The sequence below is a fragment of the Athene cunicularia genome (assembly GCF_003259725.1).
Source record: "Athene cunicularia isolate RWA chromosome 4 unlocalized genomic scaffold, athCun1 chr4_part2, whole genome shotgun sequence".
NCBI classification, from domain to species: Eukaryota; Metazoa; Chordata; class Aves; order Strigiformes; family Strigidae; genus Athene; species Athene cunicularia.
The window spans coordinates 30,554,370-30,579,518 of NW_020799099.1; the positions used below are offsets into that span (position 1 = coordinate 30,554,370).

Consider the following 25,149-nt stretch of genomic DNA (forward strand, 5'->3'; position numbering starts at 1 on the left):
CTGCAAAGAAATCCTTCCTCAGAGCCAGCCTGACCCTGCCCTGGGCAGCTTGAGGCCATTCCCCCGGGGCCTGGCACTGGCTCCTTGGCTCCAGAGACTCATCCCCCCTCTCTGCCCCCTCCTGGCAGGGAGTTGCAGAGGGCCAGAAGGTCTCCCCTCAGCCTCCTCTTCTCCAGACTGAACTCCCCCAGTTCCCCCAGCCGCTCCCCAGCAGACCTGTGCTCCAGACCCTGCAACAGCTCCGTTGCCCTTCTCTGGCCACGCTCGAGTCATTTTTGGGGTGAGGGGCCCAAAACTGAACCCACTCACCGAGGGGTGGCCTCACCAGTGCCGAGCCCAGGGCTCAGATCCCTTCCCTGTCCCTGCTGGCCACGCCAGTGCTGACACAAGCCAGGATGCCATTGGCCTTCTTGGCCCCCTGGGCACACTGCTGGCTCATTCTCAACCCCCCCAGTCCCTCTCTGACTGGCAGCTCTCCAGCCACTCCTCCCCAGACCTGTAGCCCTGCTGGGGGTTGTTGTGGCTCACAAACACGTGGGCCAAGGAGCATGGTATTGACTTGGGTGTATCACATCCCCTATCACACACCAGCCTCCGGGACATGGATTGTTAATAACGACACTGACAGCAATGGGTGCTGGGACCTTCAAGCACTGCAATACACATTTAGCAGAAGCCACCTGGCTAGTTAACACTAGAGGATCTGCCAGTTGGTCTGGCCCTGCCCAATCAAAACCCCTGCACTCTGTCGAAGGAGGTAAGGCCCTGTAGTACATACAAGGAACTTGCTGGGCAAAACAGACTGGCATATTCCTTCCTCAGGAAAGCGTAAACCTATTTGTGGGATTGTTTTTGCTCCAAGACCTTGCTGCACATGGTGGGTAATGTGGAAGAATCAGGGAGTCTAATGTGTAACTAAAGTGATTTACTCCTGGGTGAAAATAATCCATAATTTGGGTTGCACGTTATGGGAATTACTATAGCAGGAGAAAGGAAGGAGCTCACTGCAATGTTAAACCCTATAACCTGGCCGAAAGGGACCGGGGTGGAGATTGTAATGGATATACCTTTAAACTGTTGTAACCCATGATTTGGGTTGCATGTTATAGGAATTACCACAGCAGGAACCACCTAAGACAACAGAGGACGAGCTTTACCAGAAGCAGTGACCCAAGCTGACCTGGCTTTGGTGCCCAGTAACTCCAGGCAACACACCACCTCTCCTGTCCTGAGTGACCACCACAACAGACGGAGCCCAAAGTCATAGACTAAATGAAGTCAGTGAACATTTTGTGGACATTTCACAGGGGTGGTCCATAGACTAAGGGAATGATATCTGCATTATAATCAAAGAATGGAAAAGGGTGGTGGTGGGTAACGAGAATGTATTAGATAGTGTGAGGCCTGAGCACGACGTAAATGGCATGGAATAAGGGGTGGAGAACTTGCTGGTTTTGGCTGGGGTGGAGTTAATTTTCTTGGCAGTAGCTAGGATGGTGATAAATTTTGGATTTGTGCTGGAACCAGTGTTGGTAACACAGGGATGTTTCAGTTACTGCTGAGCAGTGCTTACCCAAAGTCAAGGCCCTTCCTGATCCCCACACCACTCTGCCAGCAAGTGGGCTTGGGGGTGCAAGATGTTGGGAGGAGAGAGAGATGGAACAGCTGACCCCAACTGACCCAAGGGATATCCCAGACCATGTGCCATCATGCTCAGCAATAAAACTAGGGGGGAAGGTTGGTGGGGGGACTGCTGCTCGGGGACTGGCTGGGCATTCATCAGTTTGTGGTGAGCAAATGTGTCTTTCTTGTGTTTTATTTATCTCTTTCTGTCACTCTCCTTTTTGTTACCATTATTATTATTATTATTATTTCAATTATGAAATTATTCTCACTTTAACACTTTCAATTCTCTCTTCCCATGCTGCTGGAGAGTGGGGGCAGCGTGATGCTTAGTTGCCAGCTGGGGTTAAACCATGACACTGATATTTCAGTAACATTTTTTTTTCTTTTTTTACCTCAAAAAAAACACAAAAGCAATTTGTATTCATTTTTGTCACAAACTTGTCCACTCCTATTGACTTGCTGATTATTTCACATATATGAAAGACTTACCTTTCTTATCTATTTTCTAGGTATAAGATCTTTTGAAGTTTCTTTTGACACGTATAGCGGCCTGAATATACAGAAAAAACAAACTTCTCTGTTGTTCTTTAAGTAGCATGTATTAGGCTACGTTTCTTTAGCGTATTGGAATGTTGAAAACTAAAGAAAACCTATGAATACCTTTTAAACTGTTAACTTCTGGTATGGTCCAAAGTCTCAACTTTGCTAATCAAAACGCATGTTACTTGTTTGAGAGATACTTTCACTTCAACTGAAAGTTAAAGAGGTTTCTTGGTGTTTTAGAATTTAGGCTGAAATATCACAGGAAAACAAAGGAAGGTAAGGAATTGAAAATAAAATTTTAAATTACAAAGTGTTTTTGCACTTTTTTCAGCAACTCTTAACCCTGTCTTTCTGTGCTGGCTGAAATTTTCTATTATAATATGCTTTAGAATACACATAAAAATGTATTGCTCCTCAGAATACTCCTCTACTTGAGTCAAAATTATACCTTTACAAATTTAAGTATAACACCATTCACAGATGTCCAACAACTATAAAGCATCATTTACATTATTTCACTCAAACAGTCTACTTGAACAAAAAAAACACATCAATTATGTCTCCGGTTCACCGAATGCAAAACATGTGTTCCAAGCTTGAAAATATTCACAAGTACAGCAAAAACTATACAGATAAATGGAGAGGGAGGAGACACACTAGTGATATACAGCCATAATAGTAATGGCTCACCTGGGGATTTTGCTGAAGCACTGGAGTAGTGGCCACCCCTCTTTACTGTACTCATATATTTGACACAAAGGAAAAAGACATTAAGGAAAGAAGTTATTAAACAGCTCTGAACATGGATGAAAGGAAGAAGGGTAAATAGATATAAGTAAAGATTACATGAGACAAAATGGCAAGTAAATAGAAGGATAAATACCAGACACTTTGAATAAATTTTTCAAATTAACCTAATCAAAGGGGTGTCTAACTACAAATAAGTAAGGAAACGACAGCACTGATTTCTGAGTACTTTGCATAAAATTCACTGTTGAAAGATATCCCATGCAATCTCACTGAAGTTAAAAGGATTGCATGAGATGGAGATCAGTTGTGAAACTTGCCATTTATGCTACATTATTCTTGCTACTGTGATCCTTCTTTGAAGCTTTTCAGTTAAATATTCAACCTTTATAAACAAATTTTATATATATTCCACTTCGAAACAACCCAAAGACATAAAATGACTTCAACCAACATCAGTTAAGCAAGACAAATATTGATGTGGAAATGAGAATACGGAACATGTTGCAGTTTTGAATACAGGCACAGGAGCTTACATGTATATATTCAAAATACTATCATATGTTTCATTATTCAACAGTTTGATTTCAGGGCTTCTTCTCCAGGTCTGAGGGAAAAAAATTAATTATGTTTTATTGTATTTAGAAATTAAATGCAGAGGTAAAAAAAACAAAAACAAAAAACAAACAAAAACCAACCAAACAAACAAAAAACCAAACAAACAAAAAAACCAAACAAACAAAAAACCAAACAAACAAAAAAAACCCCAAACAAACAAAAAATAACCCCAAACAAACAAAAAAACCCCAAACAAACAAAAAAACCCCAAACAAACAAAAAAACCCCAAACAAACAAAAAAAACCCCAAACAAAAAAAAAACCCAAACAAACAAATTTCTCCCTTCTATTTATTTGCATAAAAGACTCAATGGTTGGAACATATGGTGTTCAGCCAAACTGCTGGCAAAAACCTTTCTTTGAAATTACAAGATGACCAAGAAGAAAAAAATTTTTCTGTTAATGGGCAGTAACATTCCATAACATCTCCTAAAATTAATTGAAACAGCACAATCCTGTATTTCTGACAATATTTGGCTTATATAGGAGAAATCTGTCAAATTCAAAACACTTAAGGGTATACTCTAGTTCAATGAAGATGAATTTAACCACATAACCATCCTGTAGTTAACAGTCTTCAAGAAAATCAAGTGTTATATCGCAAATGTATAATTAGGATGAATTATTCCAATGTTCATAAACTGAAACTTTTTGTGCCTGTTAATTAAAACTAGAAACCACATTTCTTCTCCGGATTCAAATATAAATTCAAATTTTATTATAAAATAGTATTAAATCTATGAGACAAACCAAAAAAACCCTCTTTTCCCTGTCAGGAAACAAAGCCCAGCACTTCTGTTTCAGACAGAGCCAACAGTTTTTCACCCCATTAAACATATTCAAACTTTCATGTATTTAAGGTGTTCAAGCTCTTTCCTAGAAGTAGTACCTGAGGCAGGTGATTTGCTTCGACGTGAGGGTCCTGGACTTTTGGAGCCAGTATGCTTCATGCCAGATGATCGGGAATAAGATGACTTCATGACACGGCATTCTAGGAAAAAAAAGCAGATAGAGTTTTGACAACAGTTCACTGTACAGGCTTCCTCCAAACACCTCTGTTGCTGTTTATTATCCAGAAAATTAACATCCATATTTTCTAAACGTGTTTGCCCAACTGAGTGAAACAAAGTTATAAAAGCACCTCAGAACTTGAACCTACATACCACATAAACATGTTAGAGCTACTCAAATGCTGTATTTAACATTCCGCATGTAATATTTCTTCATGTCTTAAAGCTGGATAATTCAACTATAATTCAAGTTTGTACCTATGCACAACTGAAGGAGTAAAAGAGTCAGCTGATGCCAAGGCGGTTCTGATAATCCAGTAAATCCTGCACGATGTAACAGCAGCTTCATGTAAGGCAACTGCACAGCAAGTTCTTTTGCAAGAAACTGATGTGGTGACCAATTTCTAAAGAGGTGAGAAATGTCTATTGTTTCCAAAAGGCTGAGACAATAGATTACTGCCACTTACCATCACCTATATGTCATTAAATAAAGGACAACCTAAAGGGGGAAGGAATCAATAGGCATACGTGCCTTGACATTTTGGAAACATTTTAATTCCTAGTTAGGAAATCACTCCCAATGGAATCATATAAAACTTTCCCTCCTAATTCTGTCCCTGTTATTCATCACTACAATGTCAATGCCACATCACCATCAAAAATAGTAAGGAAAGCTGCATGCCCTGCCAGTCAAGTCACGTTCCACTCTACCTGACCTGCTTTTGTCCATTAAGACCTCCAGAGTTGTGAGAGAAAGCAAGGACCACCAAAGCTGAAGAGACAAAGGGAGAAAAAAGCCCCTCCCTATCACTGGGTTCTCAGAAAGGAAATGAGCCCAATTAGCCTGTGCACATCATAAGGGGAAAAAGCAAACTTATGGCCTTAAAATCCGCAAGGGAAATGATGATTTTGCCCAGACTGGTATCTGCAGTGTGTATTAATGAGGGCATGCTCTTCCACTCCTGCACAATAATAAAGTAATATCTTAGCTAGTCTAAAATTACGTAAAAAAAATAAAACACCCTTCTTGTGACCTCCACACTAGCTGAACCAACGTAATCAGGCAGTTCTGGAGAAGCAGCATGCTGGCAATAACAACAGAACGGGAGCCAGATCCATCCATCAAACCTATGGACCAGTGGCTAGATATAAACTTACACTTCTTGATATAACTGAAGATTTTGTAAAGAAATCATGGTGTTTATAAGAATTAGAAAAACAGCAGGTGCTTCTGCTTTCAGTTAGCCAAGAGGAAGGCAAAACCCCCCCTTTTATTCACAATCTGAAACTCTCCTCAAATAATCTAATGATTCTTGCCAGGGCAAATTTTCTTTACCACAGATTAATTTTTTCAGAAAAGAAAATCCGGGTGATCCTACAGCTGTAGAGGCTCTCTACAACATAGACAGAAAAAACACTTGGTCTATAGCAGACAAGACTGGAATGTGTGAATTGTCTAGCAGGACAATTCAAGACCTGAAATGAGTGTGGTTACATACGTGATTTTTCAAAAATCTCATGAAGACAACAATATGGACATCATCTTAGTCACAGATGCCAAAAGTGCATGTTTTTAACAGATTTTAGATCCGTTACATCCAGGATTGAACATTTTCTAATTCAATGCTGGTTTTCATGTAACTTTAGAAGGGGTCTGTTTTCCAAGAAAATAGATCAGGTCTGTTAGTGCATTTATCAAGCTTACAGAATCCAGATGATGGTTTGGAAAAACTTTTTAATCCATAGGAAAAATATATTCCCATGTCTATTTTCCTAAATCACACAACACTTGGGGACTGAACAGTGGGGCAGGGTTGGGGGGAGCAGGGGGAAGAATTCTCAATTGAGTTGACTATTTCAGTGGGTTTAGGATGTATAGTCTTACCGCTGTGATCCAACACGAAGTCATCCTGAGCATACCGGTATTTCTCAGGCCCACACGCAATGAAGACATCATCATCTCCAAAGAAGTCCTGCAAGCATGTCACCTTGACAGCAAAATATACAAAGCAAAATAAACAAAAGCAGTACTGTCAAATACTAAATCTCCAGTTAGTCAGCAACAATTAGTAAGCTTGTGTCTTTCTTTTCACAGCAATACAGTAATGTTCTTTTGATAATGACAGAAATATTCCAGTTCAAGTACTTCAGCTCTCCCAGTAGTCCAGGAAACCTCAGGGCCAAGAATGTAAAACATGACTGTCCCTCTCCTCCAAAAACACACAACACCTGTATTTTTGCCAATAACTACACACGCACACTGATGACTTTAGACTGGCTATAAACACTACTCAAATATCAAAGCTTCTTCTACTCTTACACTAATGGCTTGTGGGAAAATCTGTCAAGTTAAAATGATTGCATCTACAAATTTATTTTACGCTCAGAGGCATTTAATTTCCATGTTTTAATGTCCTGTTTAAAAAAAAAAAAATCTCCCTTTTATTAAAAGATATTCCATATTCAAGAAACAGACGTATAGAATCCCTTTCATGCCCTTTGCAACATTGTCTGTTCTTGATGGTCCCAGTAATGATGTTGTTATGTCTTTTGAGAAGATTGGGACTATCAGAAAGAAAAATGTTTTAGACATTACCTAAAAGCACAAAGCCAAAGACCTTCAAAAAACCCTCACTCCTCAAAAGCCAACAGAAGTCAGCTTGTGAAGGAGAAACTGTCTGCTTTAAAAACAATTCAAACCAAAAATGCCGCAAGAAATTCCACCGAAGTCATTCTAACTCCCTCCTAAGGAAAAAAAAGTTTGCGGGTAACAAGCTATTTTTGAAATGTAAATGGATTAAAGTTTTACTGTGTAATTGGCTCCCCATTCTTTTTAACACCGCACAGCCACATGAGACCTGGGAATAAAAGCTATGTAGAAGCTAAGAAAGTTGGAACCATTTGGCAAGACCACGTAATTAAAAAGGTAAAACAAGAAACTTCTTTTAGGGAAACTGGCTTTTTTCCTTCCCAGATACCTGTCAACACCATTGTCATGTTTTATCCGCTATGATAACCGTAACCATGGGCAGGAAGGGGTCTCTACTGCCTGCAGTAACACTCGGAATATCAATGACCCTCAGCTCTCTGCAAGAACACCCGCACAGGACATTGGCCAGCCATGCAGTTGTCATGGCAGCTCACCCAGGAATAACAGCCAGTGCCCTTACAGCAAGATCCTCACCACCCTGCCGCACGCAGTATCCAGCGTTTGTGTCACTGTGCTACACAGCCAAAGGACTCGAGCCATCACCAGAATCAATGACGACCTGCTTCGGGTTAACTGAAGAGGCAGCAATGACTGGATTCAATAGGCTGTAGATCCACAGAACCATCTGGGTTGGAAAAGCCCCTGAAGCTCCTCCAGCCCAACCATGACCCTCACCCTGACCGTTCCCAACTCCCCCAGATCCCTCAGTGATGGGTCAGCCCGACTCTTCAACCCCTCCAGGGATCCCGGGGACTCCCCCCCTGCCCTGGGCAGCCCATTCCAACACCCAACAGCCCCTTCTGCACAGAAATCCTTCCTCAGAGTCAGCTTGACCCTGCCCTGGGCAGCTTGAGGCCATTCCCTCTGGGCCTGGCGCTGGCTCCTTGGCTCCAGAGACTCATCCCCCCTCTCTGCCCCCTCCTGGCAGGGAGTTGCAGAGGGCCAGGAGGTCTCCCCTCAGCCTCCTCTTCTCAAAAGGGAAGGTTTTCTAACATGGGGTTTATTCCTCTCTACTAAATAACTGTCTCTACTAATAAGAATACTCATTATCATTTCCACAGATTTCAGGAATCCAGCAACCAACGCACACCCACCGCTACAGGAAAAGCTGTGAGAAAGCTCTCAGAACACCTCCCAGTAGCGCTGCTGGACATGGGCAGAGATGTTCTGAGAAGTTCACACTCAAGGTCCCCAAAAGCAGGGGTCATTTCCACAAGCTCTTGCCTACCTATCACTGCTCTACTCGTGCCCCCAGCGCCCTTGACGTGCTGTTTTGAGCAGGTTCAAGTTAAATAAGGTGATTTAGCAGAACCTAAAATTCATTTTTCTGTTCTGATTCAAAGCCTCCCCCTCACCCCTTAAGTCATCCAGTCTAACATCCGAGCTGAGAGTAAGAGAGGAGAGAATGACAGGTCTTATGTTAGACTCTGGGAAATAATTGTATGCAGCAGCATCCTTTTGTTGTCTGCAGTGCAATTCTACAAAGGAAAGGTCAGACCTGTGCTCAAATGATGACAGAAGTACCCTTAGAAATACACCTTAAAATCTTTGTAAATGGCTACTGGGGAGGGGGTCTGTCAGTCACAGACCAAGACAGACTTTAGCTTACTGTAAAAGATACTAAACTACACTTAACTGGAAGCTAGATAAATGCAAGTATGTGAAAGGTTTACATAGAGTCTAGCTATATTCTAGCCCTGAATACTGGAAGTCCTCCTTCTCCCTGCAGATAGTCCAGACTGGCTATGCATAAAATACATAAGAAGAAAAAAAAAAATATTGAAAAACGGTATTGAACATGGAATAAAGATCTGCTAGAACTTAATCTCAAATAACCACGTATTTTGAGGTGAAGGAAGTATTTTTAAAATCATGTTCATGAAAATCTTGTTTTCCTAAAAGTACAATCTAATGGTTATTTTTCTAGGCCTTTATCATAATAAAAATCAAAGCGGCAGCTCCCAATGTGCAAACAGATGCTAAAATAAACAGTCTTCACTTCATACAGAATTAAAATTAATGTATATGCCTCAATTAACATAACAGTGTTTTGCTTACTTAGCATTTAAAAAAATACTAAGGGAAAGCTGAAATTGGTAAATCGTTTGCATGGGATTTTGACTGCTGCAGGTCCACTCTGGCCTAACGTGCAAATCACGCAATTCCACTTCAAAGAACATCTATACTTAGATCATACAGCATTTTTTTTTTGTTTTACAGCTTTGAGCAGGACTGAATCAGTTTAGAAATTTTTTTTTAAGTTTTGAACACTTATTGGTGGTTTTGGTTTTTTCTTTTAGTTTCAGTAGCAGTAGGACTTGTGCGTACGAATAGCACATCAGTCATTCCAGTAAGTTAGGGATCAAAATTTTGTTTGTCAAACTACTGTACAATAAATGCTGTTTTTCTTTCCACTAAGTTTCTATACCTTACCCATTCTTTCTTTTGCTGCATTTGGTGCATTGGTTCAGTCCTTCAAAATATTTCCTAAAATGTCTTTTAAAGGATGACGGTATTAGAAAAACTGCATACTAAGTGTATCATAGCAAAACCAGTCAAATACGTAGTCATTCATTCAAGTAACAATTCTCTTGCTAGTCCTGATGCTGTGAGCTTCTATGAACGAAACTGAAAATGTGAAAAGCTTTAGACACCTTGAAGAGATTAAGCACCCAAATGAGATCTGATTTTTCAATAGGGGTGAGAGCTTTTTTTCCAATTACAGTCATTAGGTTATTTTTGAGGTTCACATTGGGCCAATTCCTGGTTTACATCCACAAAAATTCTGTACAGCTACTTGGAATGCATGCTTGCCATCAGCGGCCTTGCCATAAAGCTCAATCAAAACCGCTCTCCTGTTATTACCACACAAAATGGTCTTTTAAAAGAACAAGATGAATGGGATTTGTTTGTCCACGGGAAAACAAAACAAAACAAAACAAAAACCTCTATTTTAAATCTGATTTTTTTAAACGGAAGACATCTACAGAGCTGCACAAGGAAGTTTTTTAGGCATTATCATTATAGCCAACACTACAAAGGCTCACACCAAAGGAGTTTCACACTTCCTTGAATTCTTTTTTTTTTTTTCCGCCCACATAGAAAGTGAAATATATTTTGAAAAACTGCTTTAGGAACACTTTAGAAAAATGTTATCTTGTTAACTCCAGATGTTTCAATTAACATGTTTAAAATGTGTTAAACTCTATTTATTTCTAAATACAATACCCTTTTCCTACTAATATATTGCCTGTGTTCTGCTGGTAACTTCACTGCCTTCCCTTTACTTAGAATAAAAAGTGACTTACTGGTGCTCCTCTGACAACTCAGGTTGACTTGTTGCACTGTTTTTGTTCAAAATATGTCACTATACACAGCAGAATAGTGCATATTTGGATGGGACTAGATTTGACTTGTACTCAGTTCTTTAAAAATACTTCTTAAAATTACAAGTAGGAACACAAGCAAAGAGGGAAAGGCAAAAATCCACGAGAAGTCTCAGAAAAATTATAACTGAATGCCATTATTATATTTTCTTTTGTAGTGGGGTCACCCACAGCATTATTGTGTGTCTGTTTGGACAGAATCCTTTCACTGGTACTCCCCACCTTAGCTTTCTGAGATGATGTGCAAATGACTCTGGGCACCACTGCTTCCCAATGGGCTCAGAAAGGCTCTGTTCACATTAGACTAAAGATCAGAGGACAACATAATTCGAGCAACAGCAGGAGAATTAAATTTTAATTGGCTTCAAGTGCAAGAAACCCAAGAAACCCAAACAAGTACGCATGAGGATTTCCAAAAAAAAAAAAAAAAAAAAATCAGCCTTGCCTCATAAAACTTCCCCCTTGCCCATGTGAGGAAATGCTGGGACACTGAATGGATGACGTTTTTAGAAAAACACAGCGCCCTAACAGAGGTACATATTACTAAATAAGCATTATGTTACAGAAATGACATGACTAACAGTCGTTTGCAAGGCCATTAGCGGTAAAACCACTTCAGAATCACACAGCTCAAAGCACAAAAATGTGGTTCACAAACAGGAAAAAAAAAAAAAAAAAGCGCAGCACAAACTTGCAGGAATGCGCAAAAATGCAAGTCAAAAATGTGAAAACAGGGTGTTGGAAGGGAAAGGAGAGAAAAACATCTGTTTGAAAACTCAATTTCCCGATCCTCTCCTGTCTACTAGTACAGTGTTTTAATGTCACAAACACCCATCATATTTGTCTTAAAATACACGATTTCTGACAAATATTTATAAGCAAAGAAGTTTGCCCTTTCCAGAGAAATACTTCAGTTATGTCACGTACTGGACTAGAATATACAAATTGTGATTCATACAGAACTCCCTTTCCCATTACCATCACACAGGCCTAGAAATGTCATTTACACCAACCCCTACTCCCACCTCTGCATCTAAGAAGCAGAAGATACTTTCCCACCAGAAGAAACACAAATAATGATAGATCTTTTACAGACAGAATTCAACAGGTATTTAATAATTGTCCTTTATGATGAATCACAGAATCATTCAGGTTGGGAAAGCCCCTCGGGATCACCGAGTCCAACCCTCAGCCCGACTCTACAAAGTTCTCCCCTACCCCACATCCCTCACAGCTCATCCCAACGGCCCTGAAACCCACCAGGGATGGGGACTCCCCCCTCCCTGGGCAGCCTGTTCCACTCTCTGACCACTCTTGCTGGGAAACATTTTCACCTCATGCCCAGTCTGAACCTCCCTTGTTGGAGTTTAAAGCCATGAAGTTACAATTAAAAGAATTTAATTATATAAACAAGATTTTATCCACAAGATAAAACCTTCAGAGAAAAAAAAAAAAAAACAAACAACAAAAACCAAAACAAAACACAAAACAGACTGTAACCATGAAAAATTACTAAAGAATTCAATTCCTCTCAAATCTTTAGCACTGAAGAATGTTCTGTAACTATACATCAACACCCTTCAGCCAGGCGCTCCTTGGATAAACGGTATTTATTCCAGCTCTACAAATATGTTTCATTCTAAATGCAGAAGGAAGAGCTGTAAAAACAAATAGTTTGTCTCAGTTTAGTATGGTTGATTCAATTTAAGTAAGCAGCAACAGGACTGGACAGTTTTAAGTCTGAAGAGCCACACCCTGTGCCTGGGGAAATTCTCTACATCAGCTGAAAATGGAACTGAAACATCGAAACTGGAAAAGATACCCAAGATTATTTGTATTTGTTTTAAGAATGGAAGAAATATTTATATATACTGACTTCAAGGAAACAGGATATGGTATAAATATTTTTAAAAAGGAAGCACATAACATACCAGGCAAAAGGAAAACTGGCATGCACAGTTACAGCTGTGTATGTGTTTTCAGCTCAGCAACAGCGACAGGCATTTGAGGCTGAAATTCTTTAAACCCATGTAGTAGGTTTCTTTCCATTAATTGCTGAAAAAAAGAGTAATTTCTTAAATGTCAGCATGACAAATCTAGATACAACCTCCCTGCTACTGCCTTCAGTGCGACTGGTCTCCACATTTCTGCTGGGAAATGCATGCTACTCCTCTTTGGCTGGGGCAGACTACAGCTATGCTGTCCTGAGAGTTCTGCCCTTTGCCCCCTGCATCGACCTTTAATTCTGAGTAAGCAAAAATCAAATGTTTGCCTATTTTGCCAGTCAGGTTGTGTTTGCAACCATCATTTTTGTTTCACCTTTTCAAATAAAAGTTAGCACTGCCACTCCCTCTTCACTGCCATACAAACTGTGATTTAAATCATTAGAATTCTTGCAGTGTTTTTGAACAGTTCGAGGGTTTATGTATGTCCTGAAGTGCAAAATGCAAGGAAAGCAGTTCTGCAGAAACACCTCAGTTGCCTCTTTTCTATTTCAGTTCCATCACCAACAGGTGCTGACAACTTTCAGAAGGAAGTTTCCTCTGGGCAGCCTCAGGAACTCAAAAAGGAAGGTGAAAAGGGCGTCCCCACCCTTCCCTACAGAGTAGTGTGATTTTTAACAGATTTTCTTAGCATGGAAGTTCCCCTTGGTCTCTGCACTTTCACAGAAAAACGTGACCAAGGAAAAGGGGGTGTTATGTGTTTAAGCAGTATTCTTAACTACTTACTAAGCCATCAATATCCTTCAGGACTGAAGTACTAGCTTAAGGCAGCTAGTTCCCTGGTTATAGTGACTCATATTTCCTGACATGTTTTCAGTAAACTGTGAGACAATAGCCAAATGGGTAGCTAGAATATACGCGGGAAGTAGAAAGTCAATCCAAGGAGACCCTGACGTGCCCTTTCAAAAAAAATACTGTAATTGCCAGTTTGGTGTTGGTTTTTTTTTTAACCTACCTATTCATTAGGTAGAAGTGACAGTGTCAAAGGCAACTATGCTAAGTGCTTTGGAAGGAGGCAAAAAAGAAACTGTTCAAGAGCCAGGCAATATGGAAACCCATACTGTACACAAGAACAGCAACAAAAAACTACATCAGATACGCAGTAAACCTGCAAAAATCAGGTCGTGATCAGATTTGTGCTGGTACAGAGAAGTGCTTGACACTTGCGGAAACTTCCGTTCCTCACCAGTTTATGTTCTCTGTGACAGCTCTACTACAGAATCTGGGAATTCCCAAATTAAAAAACATTACACAACACCAGGAGAAGGGTAAGCAAACTACTAACCTCTGACGCAATGCCTGAAAGAGCTCAAACACTACTAAGACTGGTCACAGCTGTCCCAAACAGCTAGAGGGTAGGCTGGGGAGTCCTAAAGCTTGAGGACATAAAACCATGAGCTTGATAGACTCTAGACACCTTCTCTGCTTTACACCTTTTCTGTAGATATGAGGACTACATGGTACATCATAGCAACTTCAACCTCAACAGCCAATTTCCATGAGGTCATTAGTAGACCAGGCAGAAAAAAAAAAAAAAAAAAAAAAAAAAAAAATCTCCTTTGTTCTCTAAAATAATTGGAATTAAGTCAAATACCTCTTGATTTCTAAGGCTCAGATGCACAATTATTTTGCCTGAAACTAAAATGTGAAATACAGGAACAGAGATCAGATCATGCAGAAAGAATGCAGACTTACCAACTGTGTTACAAAATTAAGACATTTATTACCTGACCTTCTGTGACTGTGCATCCTGACCAGCAAATTTACTTCAGCTTTTAAAGACTGACTTTCCTTTATATTAATCTCCTATAGATATTGACAAAATAAACAAACTTTTTAACAGTGGGATTTTTTTGGTTTGTTTGCAATTTACATGTAGGCTCTAAAACCTTTCTAATAGTCTCAGTTAATCTGTTTGTGTAAACATGCTGATGGTCCTTTTTTTCTATAGCTAATTCAAGTAGTTGACCTGTTTTTTGGTCTTCACTCTCCAAAGTCTTTTTAACCCATGCAGTTGGTTAGCTGTAGGCTTGAGAGCAATTCCACTGACTGCTTGTGTGAAAGGTCTGAGAGCCTCCCCGGCTCTGCTGGACATTGCAATAAAACGATGTAATAAATTTCTAGGTCAGAACTTCCACAAGACATTGTCGGATTTACCATGTGCGGTTTGGTGTCTGGCACCCTTTTGCCTTTTCCTTCAAGTTTATTAAATTCAGTAAACACTGAGCAAAAAACCCTAAGTTTTCTGGTTTTAAAAATTTATAAATGTTGAATTTGCCTGCCTTAGATAAAGGCAGCTTCTTAACCTATTTAGAAAAACAGAAAAAAAAAAATTGAAAAAAGACCATAATGAAAATAATTCTTCTATAAATGATTATTTAATCAATGGCTGTATTGTATTATTACAGCCCTCATTAGAAAATGAATCTTCTTGCACAGATACTCAGTGATGAAGAACAGCAGTGGAAAAGGAGACAAACATTTCTGTCCCACAGGGAATCTAAAGAGTATGAAACAAAACAGAAATGTAAAATCCTTGCCTGCTGCCTTGTAAACAGAAAAAGTCTGGCAGCAAGCCCATGAAATGCCTAATACAGGATGACAATGCAGGGAGACTGCATAAACAGGCTGGTCAGGTCACCACAGCTCATACAGCCATGCAGCTATTGGGAACAGATGACAGAATAGAGCACATATCACATTTTAGTTTTATTTCCATTTGAAACAGATTTTTGCATATATTTTTTTAACCTCTCGAAGTTTAATTCAGAAGACGAACACATATGGAAGTGGAAGATTGCATTTGGGTGGGATTCAAATAGATCATCCTCACTGCAGTGGAAATGACAGTAAGAAAAATAAGCTATAGAAATATGCACAAGTTAAAGTGAGTTCCTACACGTATTTATTTCTTAAAGCCTTCCAGTACTGTAGGACTTTCTGGCAAGGTCCGTTCATCAGTTTTTCCAAAGAGCAAAACGGATCTTTTTCTGCAAAAATCGTATGTCACTGATTATGTGCAGCTATTTAGATAGCAAATAATTACAGCTGAAAAGGACTAAAATTCTGGAAATTTTGAATCATACTGTACAACTCATCTGTCTCTAACACAAAGCACCCCAGAATAACCCTTCCCACAGTATTATCCACTACTTCAACAAGAGTCGAACCATTTCAGTATACTGAAGTGAATGTCATGCTTCTCAGTTTCAAGAGTTACACAAAGAAACAGCGGCCTTACTAAACATGGAATAAGTGGAAATTGGAAAGACATAATAAATAAATGCAGCTCATATGACATGACCATAATCCAGTTTCTCTGGAAAAAAAAACAAAACAAAACAAAAAAAACAAACAAACCAAACCACAACAGTACTTTCAGTTATAAGACAAGGATGGTATCTTTGCCCATAGGTGCCTTAATCACAGCAGCTCAAAAGTCAGCACAACAGATTCGTTGCTGAAGGGGTGTAACTGGGAAGCCTAATATAGAACTAAAAATAGTACCTGACTTCACCCAGCTAACCTTCCATTTTACCACTAACTGGTCTAAAAATAAAAGCTACTTGTACTATGAAGGAACATTAAAACTGTACGTATAAGGACAGATAGCCAGCTCATCCAATTCAGTTAAATCTAATTAATTTAACGACACTCTCTTCCACAATACAAATGCAGTTAAAATATAAGTTTTACTTTTTTTTCCCCCCCATAAAATTACCCTTTATGCACTCTTATAGAAATCAGTGCCCTTAGCTAATGACCTTACTTGAAAAACACGGCATTCACATACTACAGAAAACTTAACAAAAATAAAACCATATGGCCAACGTACTTTCATTACACTGATCCTTTCGATCAGAAGTGGCATGCAGCAATAATCTACTGCAATCCAAGGTTTCCACTATTCATGGGCAGACACTGTTTCCTGGAGAGGTTAACAGAAGCAGCAGTTCTTGAAATAAAAATTATTTTTCCATAGACAAATAAATTCAAACTCAGTGTTTGTGGCCAGTGCAGAAAGAATAAAGGAAAGGTAGAAATCTGGAAAGGTCCTTTGATGAAGGGTACAGATAATTTTTCATGAATCTATAAGTTTTAAATGGAAGTTTTACAGTTTTACACTGGCACAGGTTGCCCAGAGAGATGGTAGATGCCCCATCCCTGGATATATTCAAGGTCAGGTTTGAGCCGGGCTTTGGACAACCTGATCTAGTTGAAGATGTCCCTGCTCATTACAGTGGGTTGGACTAGATGGCACTTAAAGGTCCTTTCCAACCCAAACCATCCTATGAGTCTGTGGTTTTCCTATGACTTCAGTTGCTCATGTAGTAGCTGCTAAAGCCAGGTTCCTGTTCAAATTCTATTTTAAAAAATCAAATTAAGTAACTCTAAGATTCAATATATTAGCCAAAATGCATGACTCGCTGCAATTTAACCTTGTTATGTAGAGATATAAAAAAACCCTATTGTTTTCTGATCTATTATTCTGTCAGGGTTTCAATCTTGTGCTTATTCAAAGCTGTTTCTCACAGCACTGCAGTAGGAGGGGGAAAAAGTTTAAATACCCTATAAATTCTGGTCTTTCAGGTCTGTCCCCTTCATATACACTTCACATAAAAAGAAGTCTTGCTAAAACTTTCACCAAGTATAAAAACAATGAGGATGTAACTGATTAACTGAGTTATTAGATGCTCAGAAATGTGAGAAAAGTTACAGTAACACAGGAATCAGTGACTTTCAGGGATCCAGTTTAATTCCGTTGGCTCACAACGTCAACTGATGTTATCTCTAAAACTGTTGCTGCTGATTGTGAATTGCTTTACTAAGCAGATAAACATATGTAAAACACATTTGAAGATGCAGAAACGTCTTTGATTTCATGTTCAGACAACAAATGGATTACGAAGACAGAGAAAAAGCAACATTTTTAGGCAGAGACAAAAGAACAGATGTATCAATACTGTTATATCGTAAGTCCTGCCAGGAAAAAAAAAAAAAAAGTTGTCTCCAACTGCTTCTCCTTAAAACCAAAAACCAACAAGATCTCACACGTTTATTCCTCATGTCTGAAAATGTCAGTTCTTCCTTTGAACAAACATACACAAGTTTCAGTAAATAAGTGAAATGGACCCCACACACACCCCAAACCAAAACCAACCCTGCACCCCAAATTCTCTAAACCGTGTAACAGTACAGAACAAAACAAGTGCTAAGCCCCATTTCTCAGTCAGCTGACTTTCGTGGCATCTGCTATAAGGCTTGGGTGAAAGGTTTCAGATATCCCTTTTTAAAATCCCACTGTGTTACACTTTTATTGCTATTAGCAGTTGGAACTCGACTTTGGTGAGTTAGGCAGAGGATTTAGGTGACTCAGTTTTTCTGAATTAAATGCTGAGTCAGTCTGTTGTTTGAGGCTCTAAGTAAAGTGTGAGCAAATTGGAAGGTAAAAAATATGTATATAGGGTCACAAATCAGGAATAAACTACTAAATATTAAAAAAAACCCCACCCTAAAGTGGTCTGGATGACTGTTTCTGCTGAGCCAAAACATCAGAGACACTGCTGAACTTTGGAAGCATCTGGTAACATTATCTTGTTTTGTAGAGCTCTGTATCAATTATAAGATAGGTGCTTTTGAAATGCATGAGAAAGATCATCCTGTTTTGAATTAATTAGTCCAGAATTCATTACTGGTATCTGGAAATAAATTCTCAGAGAGCAGGAACAACACATCATACAGATTGGTACTTAAGATTAATTTCCAAACCACTGAATCTTTTTTTTTTTTTTTTTTTTTAAGAAACTTTAAAAACACACTCCAGGCCTCCTTCTACAAGATACTGAACTATGAAGTGTAAAATGGAGCAAGCACAATTTTCAAATCATAACATCAACCACAGTGAAACTCAACACTGAAGGCCAGTCACTGAGGGCTCTGCTACCCTCAGAAAACAATGCTGGCACTTTAAAAGAATTTTTCACTTTCTTCCACTTAGGTTTGGCAATACTTTCTCCCAAACTCCTACCACTCATTGAAGAGCAAATAAAACCCATATTTATTCCTGCAATACAAACCTCTTCTGACGTTAAACTTACATAAATCTAATTTACATAATAGCACGACCAATGCAAAATTTACGTTCCTATAATCTTGCGATTTTGGCCAGCCAATTCAGTGGTTTGGCTTGATCTATTTTTCAAAGATTTTACTCAAGATAACTGCTGCTAAACTGACAGTCTCCCAAGTTTCTGTTTTTCCCACAAGAGTTCACTGAATACATTATGTGTTTTTTCAAGTAACTCTTTTTCCTCTATATGAAAGCTACTTTAAAGCATTAATATGTTACTGAAAGCCATTTAAATACAGTGAAAAACGTGAATTGGGTAACATCTGTTAACTTCAAGTTGCTGGGTTTTGGTTTGCTTTTAGATCACCAGTTCAAGCATTTCAATCACACTTTGTCTTCACGATGCTTAAGACCTCATGTATCAGACCTCATTATTTTCACTGCATTGATCACTTTTTTTTTTTTTTAAACAATCAGAAAGGCAATAAATGCATCAGAAGAATCCCTTCACACTCCTAGTCACATCATGTACAAAGCTAGCCAGTCCGGAAATCACTAATCACCGATTTCTGGTTAAATAGACATAGAAACAACCACCAAAACCCAGTCTGCTCCAAGCTACAACTAAGACCAGGCTACGGAAACGGAAGCAAGCGTTATATACATGGAGATATTATCTTCTTTTTTTTCCTCATTACACACATATCAGCAAGAGCAGTTATTAGGTAGTTTTGTGCCTGCTAGTCCCACTGTGTCATATAAATAATACTGCTTCACCGTTCTTGGGTTTTTTCCCATTTAACTAGTTTTCTTTAGAATCTGCATCTATTGTATCTGTTTTCAACTTTGGCAAAAGAAGATTTATTTTTTTTAAGTTTACTTGAATTGCAAATATAGATAAAAATTGAAACTATGTTACACTTTACAACAAGACTGGGAACAGATGAGGGTTCCCATACCCAGCTAGTGACAGGGAGATCACCTCCAACCATACAGAGGGTGCTCCCCGTGTTCCTGATCCTAGCCTAGTCTGGGGCAACTAAGAATAACAAATGCAGCCCCAGCAGGTGAATTGCCACATTATCCTGCTCAGAACTGGAAGCTACTGTAGCTGCAACACCTCTCTGGCATCTCTCATGATATTCCCATCACAAGTCCCAAACAAGTGGAGTTAATCCAAGCCCAGCTCAGCCCGGCTGAATCTAAACTGCAGCACCAACACCTTTGCTCTATGCTCCCTATTCCAGTTTAAAGAGAAGAGTATCAAAATGTTCAGTCCGATTCAAAATGTACTTATTATTTGCATAGGTAATTTTGTCAGCTGCAACAATTCAGGAATTCCGAGTTTACATTTTTTTTTCATCGCCATTATTAGGATTAATTTGCAACACAGAAAAATCTTCTGTGCTAGTTTGCTAGCTGCTAGTGGGAGACACCAAGTCAGAATAGCAATTTAATAATAAGAAAAAAAAATTATAAAGGCAGATAACAGTGGGTTAAACTAACAGAGTCTGGATACAATCTGACACTCTGTTAATCAGGGTGGTGGTAGCAGTCTAGTAGAATGGTGGCTGCAGTCTCCCCGAAGCAGTGATCCCGTAGAGGAAAAAAAAGATCTGCTCTTCCTCAGAAAAGTCCAGCAGTGGCTAAGCAGCTCCTGTCCTCTGGAAATCCAGTGGAAAAGAGAGGCCTCTGGTATTCAGAATCTGGGGGTATATCCAGGATGGAATGCTGGTTTTCTCCCTCTGGGTGGAGCATCTCACAATGCGATAATGAGTCATGCTGCATGGCATCGATGGGCCATTAGCAGAAAGATAGTCGGGGGGGGTGGGGGGGTGTGGAAACAAGGAAACACTGCCCCACCTGATTTCCACAGCTCATGAGGATGGTAATAGAATACACCGCAACCCAGGACATCTTCCAAATTCTCTCCGCCTCCTCTTCCTAAAAAACAAAGCTATGCCTTCACCAAGACTAAGCAGACGTAAGATCATGGCATAAAGAACTGAAAAGTATATTTACAATAGGTTTTTGCTTTATTCCATAATAAACTAAAAATAATGATGGTCGGAGACTATAATATCAGCATTACAAGTTCTAAACTTGACTCTGCTAATATAGACTCCACCTCATGCAGACATCCAGAGTAGCTTTAATCCAGCCATATTCAATACTAACAGCAGCAACGCTTCAGCATAAAACTTCGCAAAAGGCAGTCTGGGCATCCTGGGTACCAATCCCAGCAGCTGAGGCCTGGGCTGCTGCCAGTGCACTGCTGTTGTATCGGAGCCAACTTAAAGCCAGGCTGCAATTGCACCTATTCACTGTCAAGCGATCCTTCTGGGATGGAAATGGATTATAAACTCACCCCTGCTCCATGCAGAAGGGAGGTTTGTGGTACAGACAGCTCCCCAGCCTGCATCTGGGTAGGCAACTGCACAGAAACGCACACTGTATCCTAGAGGCTGCTTGTAATACAATAGAATAAAAGGAGCATGGGCAGTCTCTTAATACCACAAACATCCTTTGCAACTAGCAGCAGCACCATGGAGTGCTCTTTAGTAACACATCAAGAGCAGATACTGGATCTGTTCAGAATTACACAGGCTTTGAAGCAAATGCTGCAGCAGGTTGTCACTGTCACACACTTCTGATCACACATAGAGCAACATGGCACCAACCCCATTCCTCCAGTTTTCTGCAGTCAGGTCAAGATTTTATATGTTCCATCTCCAAAAATGTCTGGAGAAGCATCCTGATTTGAGCAGCACACAGTGTGATTCATCTTCTCTTTTCCTGCTATCTTCTATTACAAGTATGGCTTAACATACCATTAGTTGTCTGATCCTGAACAAGCAGATCTAAAAAAAAAAATAATTAATTTCTCATATGACTAATATTTTATATGTGCTTTGTGTCAGAAATAGAAACACCTGAATTTCTGTCATTCTCTTACTCCTTAGACCACAAGAATCCTATACTCTCAAAGAGCAGAAAATGCTTCCTCAGGCATAATTTCTGACATTCTCTTCAAATGCTGAAATATCACCATAGTCTTGAGATAATACAGGCCATAAAAGGGTGAAGCAGGCACTTAAACAAAAGTGTGTCAGGATATCATCACTGTATCTCACATACAAGTTATACTAACAGATTCACTTTACACCTCCTGCTCTTGCAAGTCCTCCCATTGACAAAATTTCTGTCCGCACTGGGAATCCTGCTTAGAATTCCAACCACCCCCACTTGCTTGCAGCAGTATCAGCCTTAATCCATTTACTCACTACTGCTAGAGCAGGGGTATAGTTCTGCAACTACTCCTTCGTTATGGGGTTACTGGTGTCGTTATTTCCACTCTCAAGGTCTAAGGCTTTTGCAGATATTCCCCAGTGCTTAAAGAGCTTCCTTAAGCAGCTTCTGGGAACATATGTTGTTTTTACTAGCTCTGGGTAGAGTTTCACTCTGTGTGCCAAGCAGACCTGTGTCAGGGCCCTCTCAGTGGCTGATCTAGTGTTCAAAATTAGAACCCAAGCCCAGCTACTTTTGGCAGATTCACCACAAGAGTCTTAATTTTTATCTGCATTCGGCACATCCAGTCATAGTTGATTTTACTTAACCCTGACCCTGTTTTCTCTGCTGGTACATTAAAACGGACTGGCAGCACAGTGCACCCTGTACAGTGCATTACAACGGGCTGGCAGGTCGGTCTGATTTACAAAGCCTTCCCCAAACAAGCAGCTCTCTTACAAGCCACCTCAGAGAAAATGCCTAGAGATATGATTTGTATTGATACAAGCTGTCTATTCGACAATAACAAGTCTTTTTTAATTCAATTGCAAGTGGAAGAAGTCTGAGGGATAACAGGCAACCACATGCCTTATTCCCAAAATAAGGGCACAACGCTAAAAGGTTTTCTAGAAAGCATATACTGGATCACTGGAAATTTTTATTTTTTTTTCCTCTCCTTTTTTCTGAACCTCCCCAGATATATTTCTAGTGGAGATGCAGATCCCCAAGAAGGGAATTTAAAATGATCAGCTATTACTTTACTATTCCTAATTAGCTTTTAGAAACCATCTGTTTTCTGTGAACACCATGTTGAAACTGCTGCTTAGAATACCATACGGAAAAGTTAACTGCAACTCCAGGAATCCATGGTTCACACTGCATCTGCTAAGTATTCCATAGATGTTTCCCCGACAGGCTTTTGTGGAAAGGGGACTGTAGCAATATATTTTGTTATAAAACCCTTTGCTTACTAGCCTAAAAAAAAAAAATCTTCTTAAATTGTTATACAAATATTTACATTCAATACATAGCAGTTACATAAAGGTGCCTTTAAAGGAGTGAGAACTATTAATAAATGCAGAGGAACTCAGGCATCCTGGAATCTGTTTACACTTGAAGGATTGAGCACAGCTTTCTGCAGAGCTGTATTAAATTATTTTTACAATTCCTTTACTGCATTTAAGACCCAGATCAAACAAAACATGACAGCTTAGAGGCTGCAAGCGAGCGACAGTCATATTCTCTGGACTTTGTGCTGGTTTTTTTCAACTCAGTATCTATCTGTAGAAATATTCCTGAAGGTTTATCTGAAGACTGCTCTAAAAGACAGAATATGAAGTGACTGCACTACAAAAAAACAACAAGTTCAATGGAAGTTCTTAGTCCTCCTGGGAAGATTCTTTTCTCTGACTTCTTTGTAATACTTAGGATAACTCTAAAAACAGTAGGCTTAAAGAAACCCCACACCACTTAAAAAATTCACAGCAGAAGTGCAGTCTCCCCCTACACACAGTTTCTGTTAACATGCCTCATGTTTAATTAAGTACTGTCAACCTAAATTTAAGTTTACAGACAGGCCCCAGAAATGTTCAAGTATTGCCCTGGGCATCAGCAAGTTACAACTGCGAGAAGTATACACTGGGAAGTAAAAACCAGTGAGACTCAGCAAGAATAGAAAAGCAGCAAAATTTAAAAGCACAACGGTTAAGAAAAAACATTATTTAAACCATGGACATGTTTCATCTCCCTCCAAGCTTATATTAGAGATGGAAGTTTAAAACATTTTAAAAGAGATGAGGTATTTTATGGCTTTTAGCAAGTACAGAAGTGAGAAAAGTAACTTGTATATATGCAAATATATCTACCCTCAGTCTCTAACTGTGCCACCCTCTTAGCCATGCCCCTTAGCAGTTATTCCAGTCATTTCCCAACTCAGAGATTTCACAGTAAGTTTTTTTTTCTCCTTTCAAGATTTGCAAATTTCACAGACTTTTTCGCTTTTAAAATAGTTTCAAGTAAAGGTTTTTACTTCAGTCAAGCAGAGTGAAGTAAACAACATTTATTGTGTGTCATTGTAAAGTCCTTATATCCAAGGCAAATGAATGCAGAAATCCTCTATGTGGATTTATTGTCTGCCAGTATGAAGTGGCAGATGCTGCATCAGCTTTTTCTAAAACAGTCAGGTGACACTTTTTTAAAGAAACACTGCAAAAGTGCATTTCATTTATTTCATGGTGGCCTCTCCAATCTCCACAATTCCTGGGAAACACAATTACTCATTCTTTACTAACAATAAGGTTGTTGCAAATTCAGCTAAGGGAAGGTAAAACTTTAATCCTCTGAACTGAGTTCTGTTAAAAAAAAAAAAAAAAAGGTCTTCATTTGACAGAATTCCTAAAATAGTCTTCATTAGAATTTTCTTTCAGCATAGTTAGATTATATTTACCTAATTTGAGTGTATTTCATCAATTAATAACCAAATGTTTTTCATCAAGTTGCAAGATTACTTATTTTTTCAATAGTTTTAAATAACTTACTACATCCACAGCCAAAAATTCATAGCTGTTTTCTGACAGATTTGCCATTAAAAGATTTTATAACTACTCAGTACTTTGTTATAATAATGAAAACCCCCACCAAAATCAACAAAAAACCCCTCCATTGATATCACTAGGTTACAATGCTTATTTTTTCCCAAATTCCATTCCAGGCTGGAGGAAAGACTGCAAGAGAGAGAGGATGAAAAACCAAGTGAAAATTCAATCAAGTCATTTTGCTATTAATTATAAAAGGCTCATACCATCACTCTGAAGAAGGTCACAACACTATTACAAAGGTCAGCATTTATTTTTATCTTGATGTAATTTTAGAATTACTGAAATGTTACACCTTTCAGTAGAAACTGTATTATTTATCACCAGGAAGCAAAGTACATCCTTAACTAAAGCATTTACACCAAACCTACCAAAAAAAAAAAAAAAAGTGAAAGCTGTGGATAATCTCAATCCTTTTAAGTTTGAAAGATGGCAAACTGTGTATAAGTGGGTAAGGTTATCCCTCAACTTGTACACAACTTTGCACAACTAACACCTTGCCCAAAGATGCATTAATTTACATACCTTCCCTAGCACAACTGATGGGGGGGGGG

The 25,149-nt window shown here is 39.1% G+C and overlaps 1 protein-coding gene across 1 annotated transcript in view; it reads right to left on the minus strand.

The window, feature by feature from the left end:
- The window catches only part of DCLK2 (doublecortin like kinase 2), a 98,606-nt gene that overhangs the window by 43,664 nt on the left and 29,793 nt on the right, over positions 1-25,149 (minus strand). Inside the window, exons 5-7 of the mRNA XM_026847966.1 lie at positions 6,430-6,532; positions 4,424-4,525; positions 2,860-2,904 (exon numbers count right to left, since the gene is read on the minus strand). Coding sequence (XP_026703767.1) covers positions 2,860-2,904; positions 4,424-4,525; positions 6,430-6,532 — 250 coding nt within the window. The remainder of the gene's footprint in view (positions 1-2,859; positions 2,905-4,423; positions 4,526-6,429; positions 6,533-25,149) is intronic.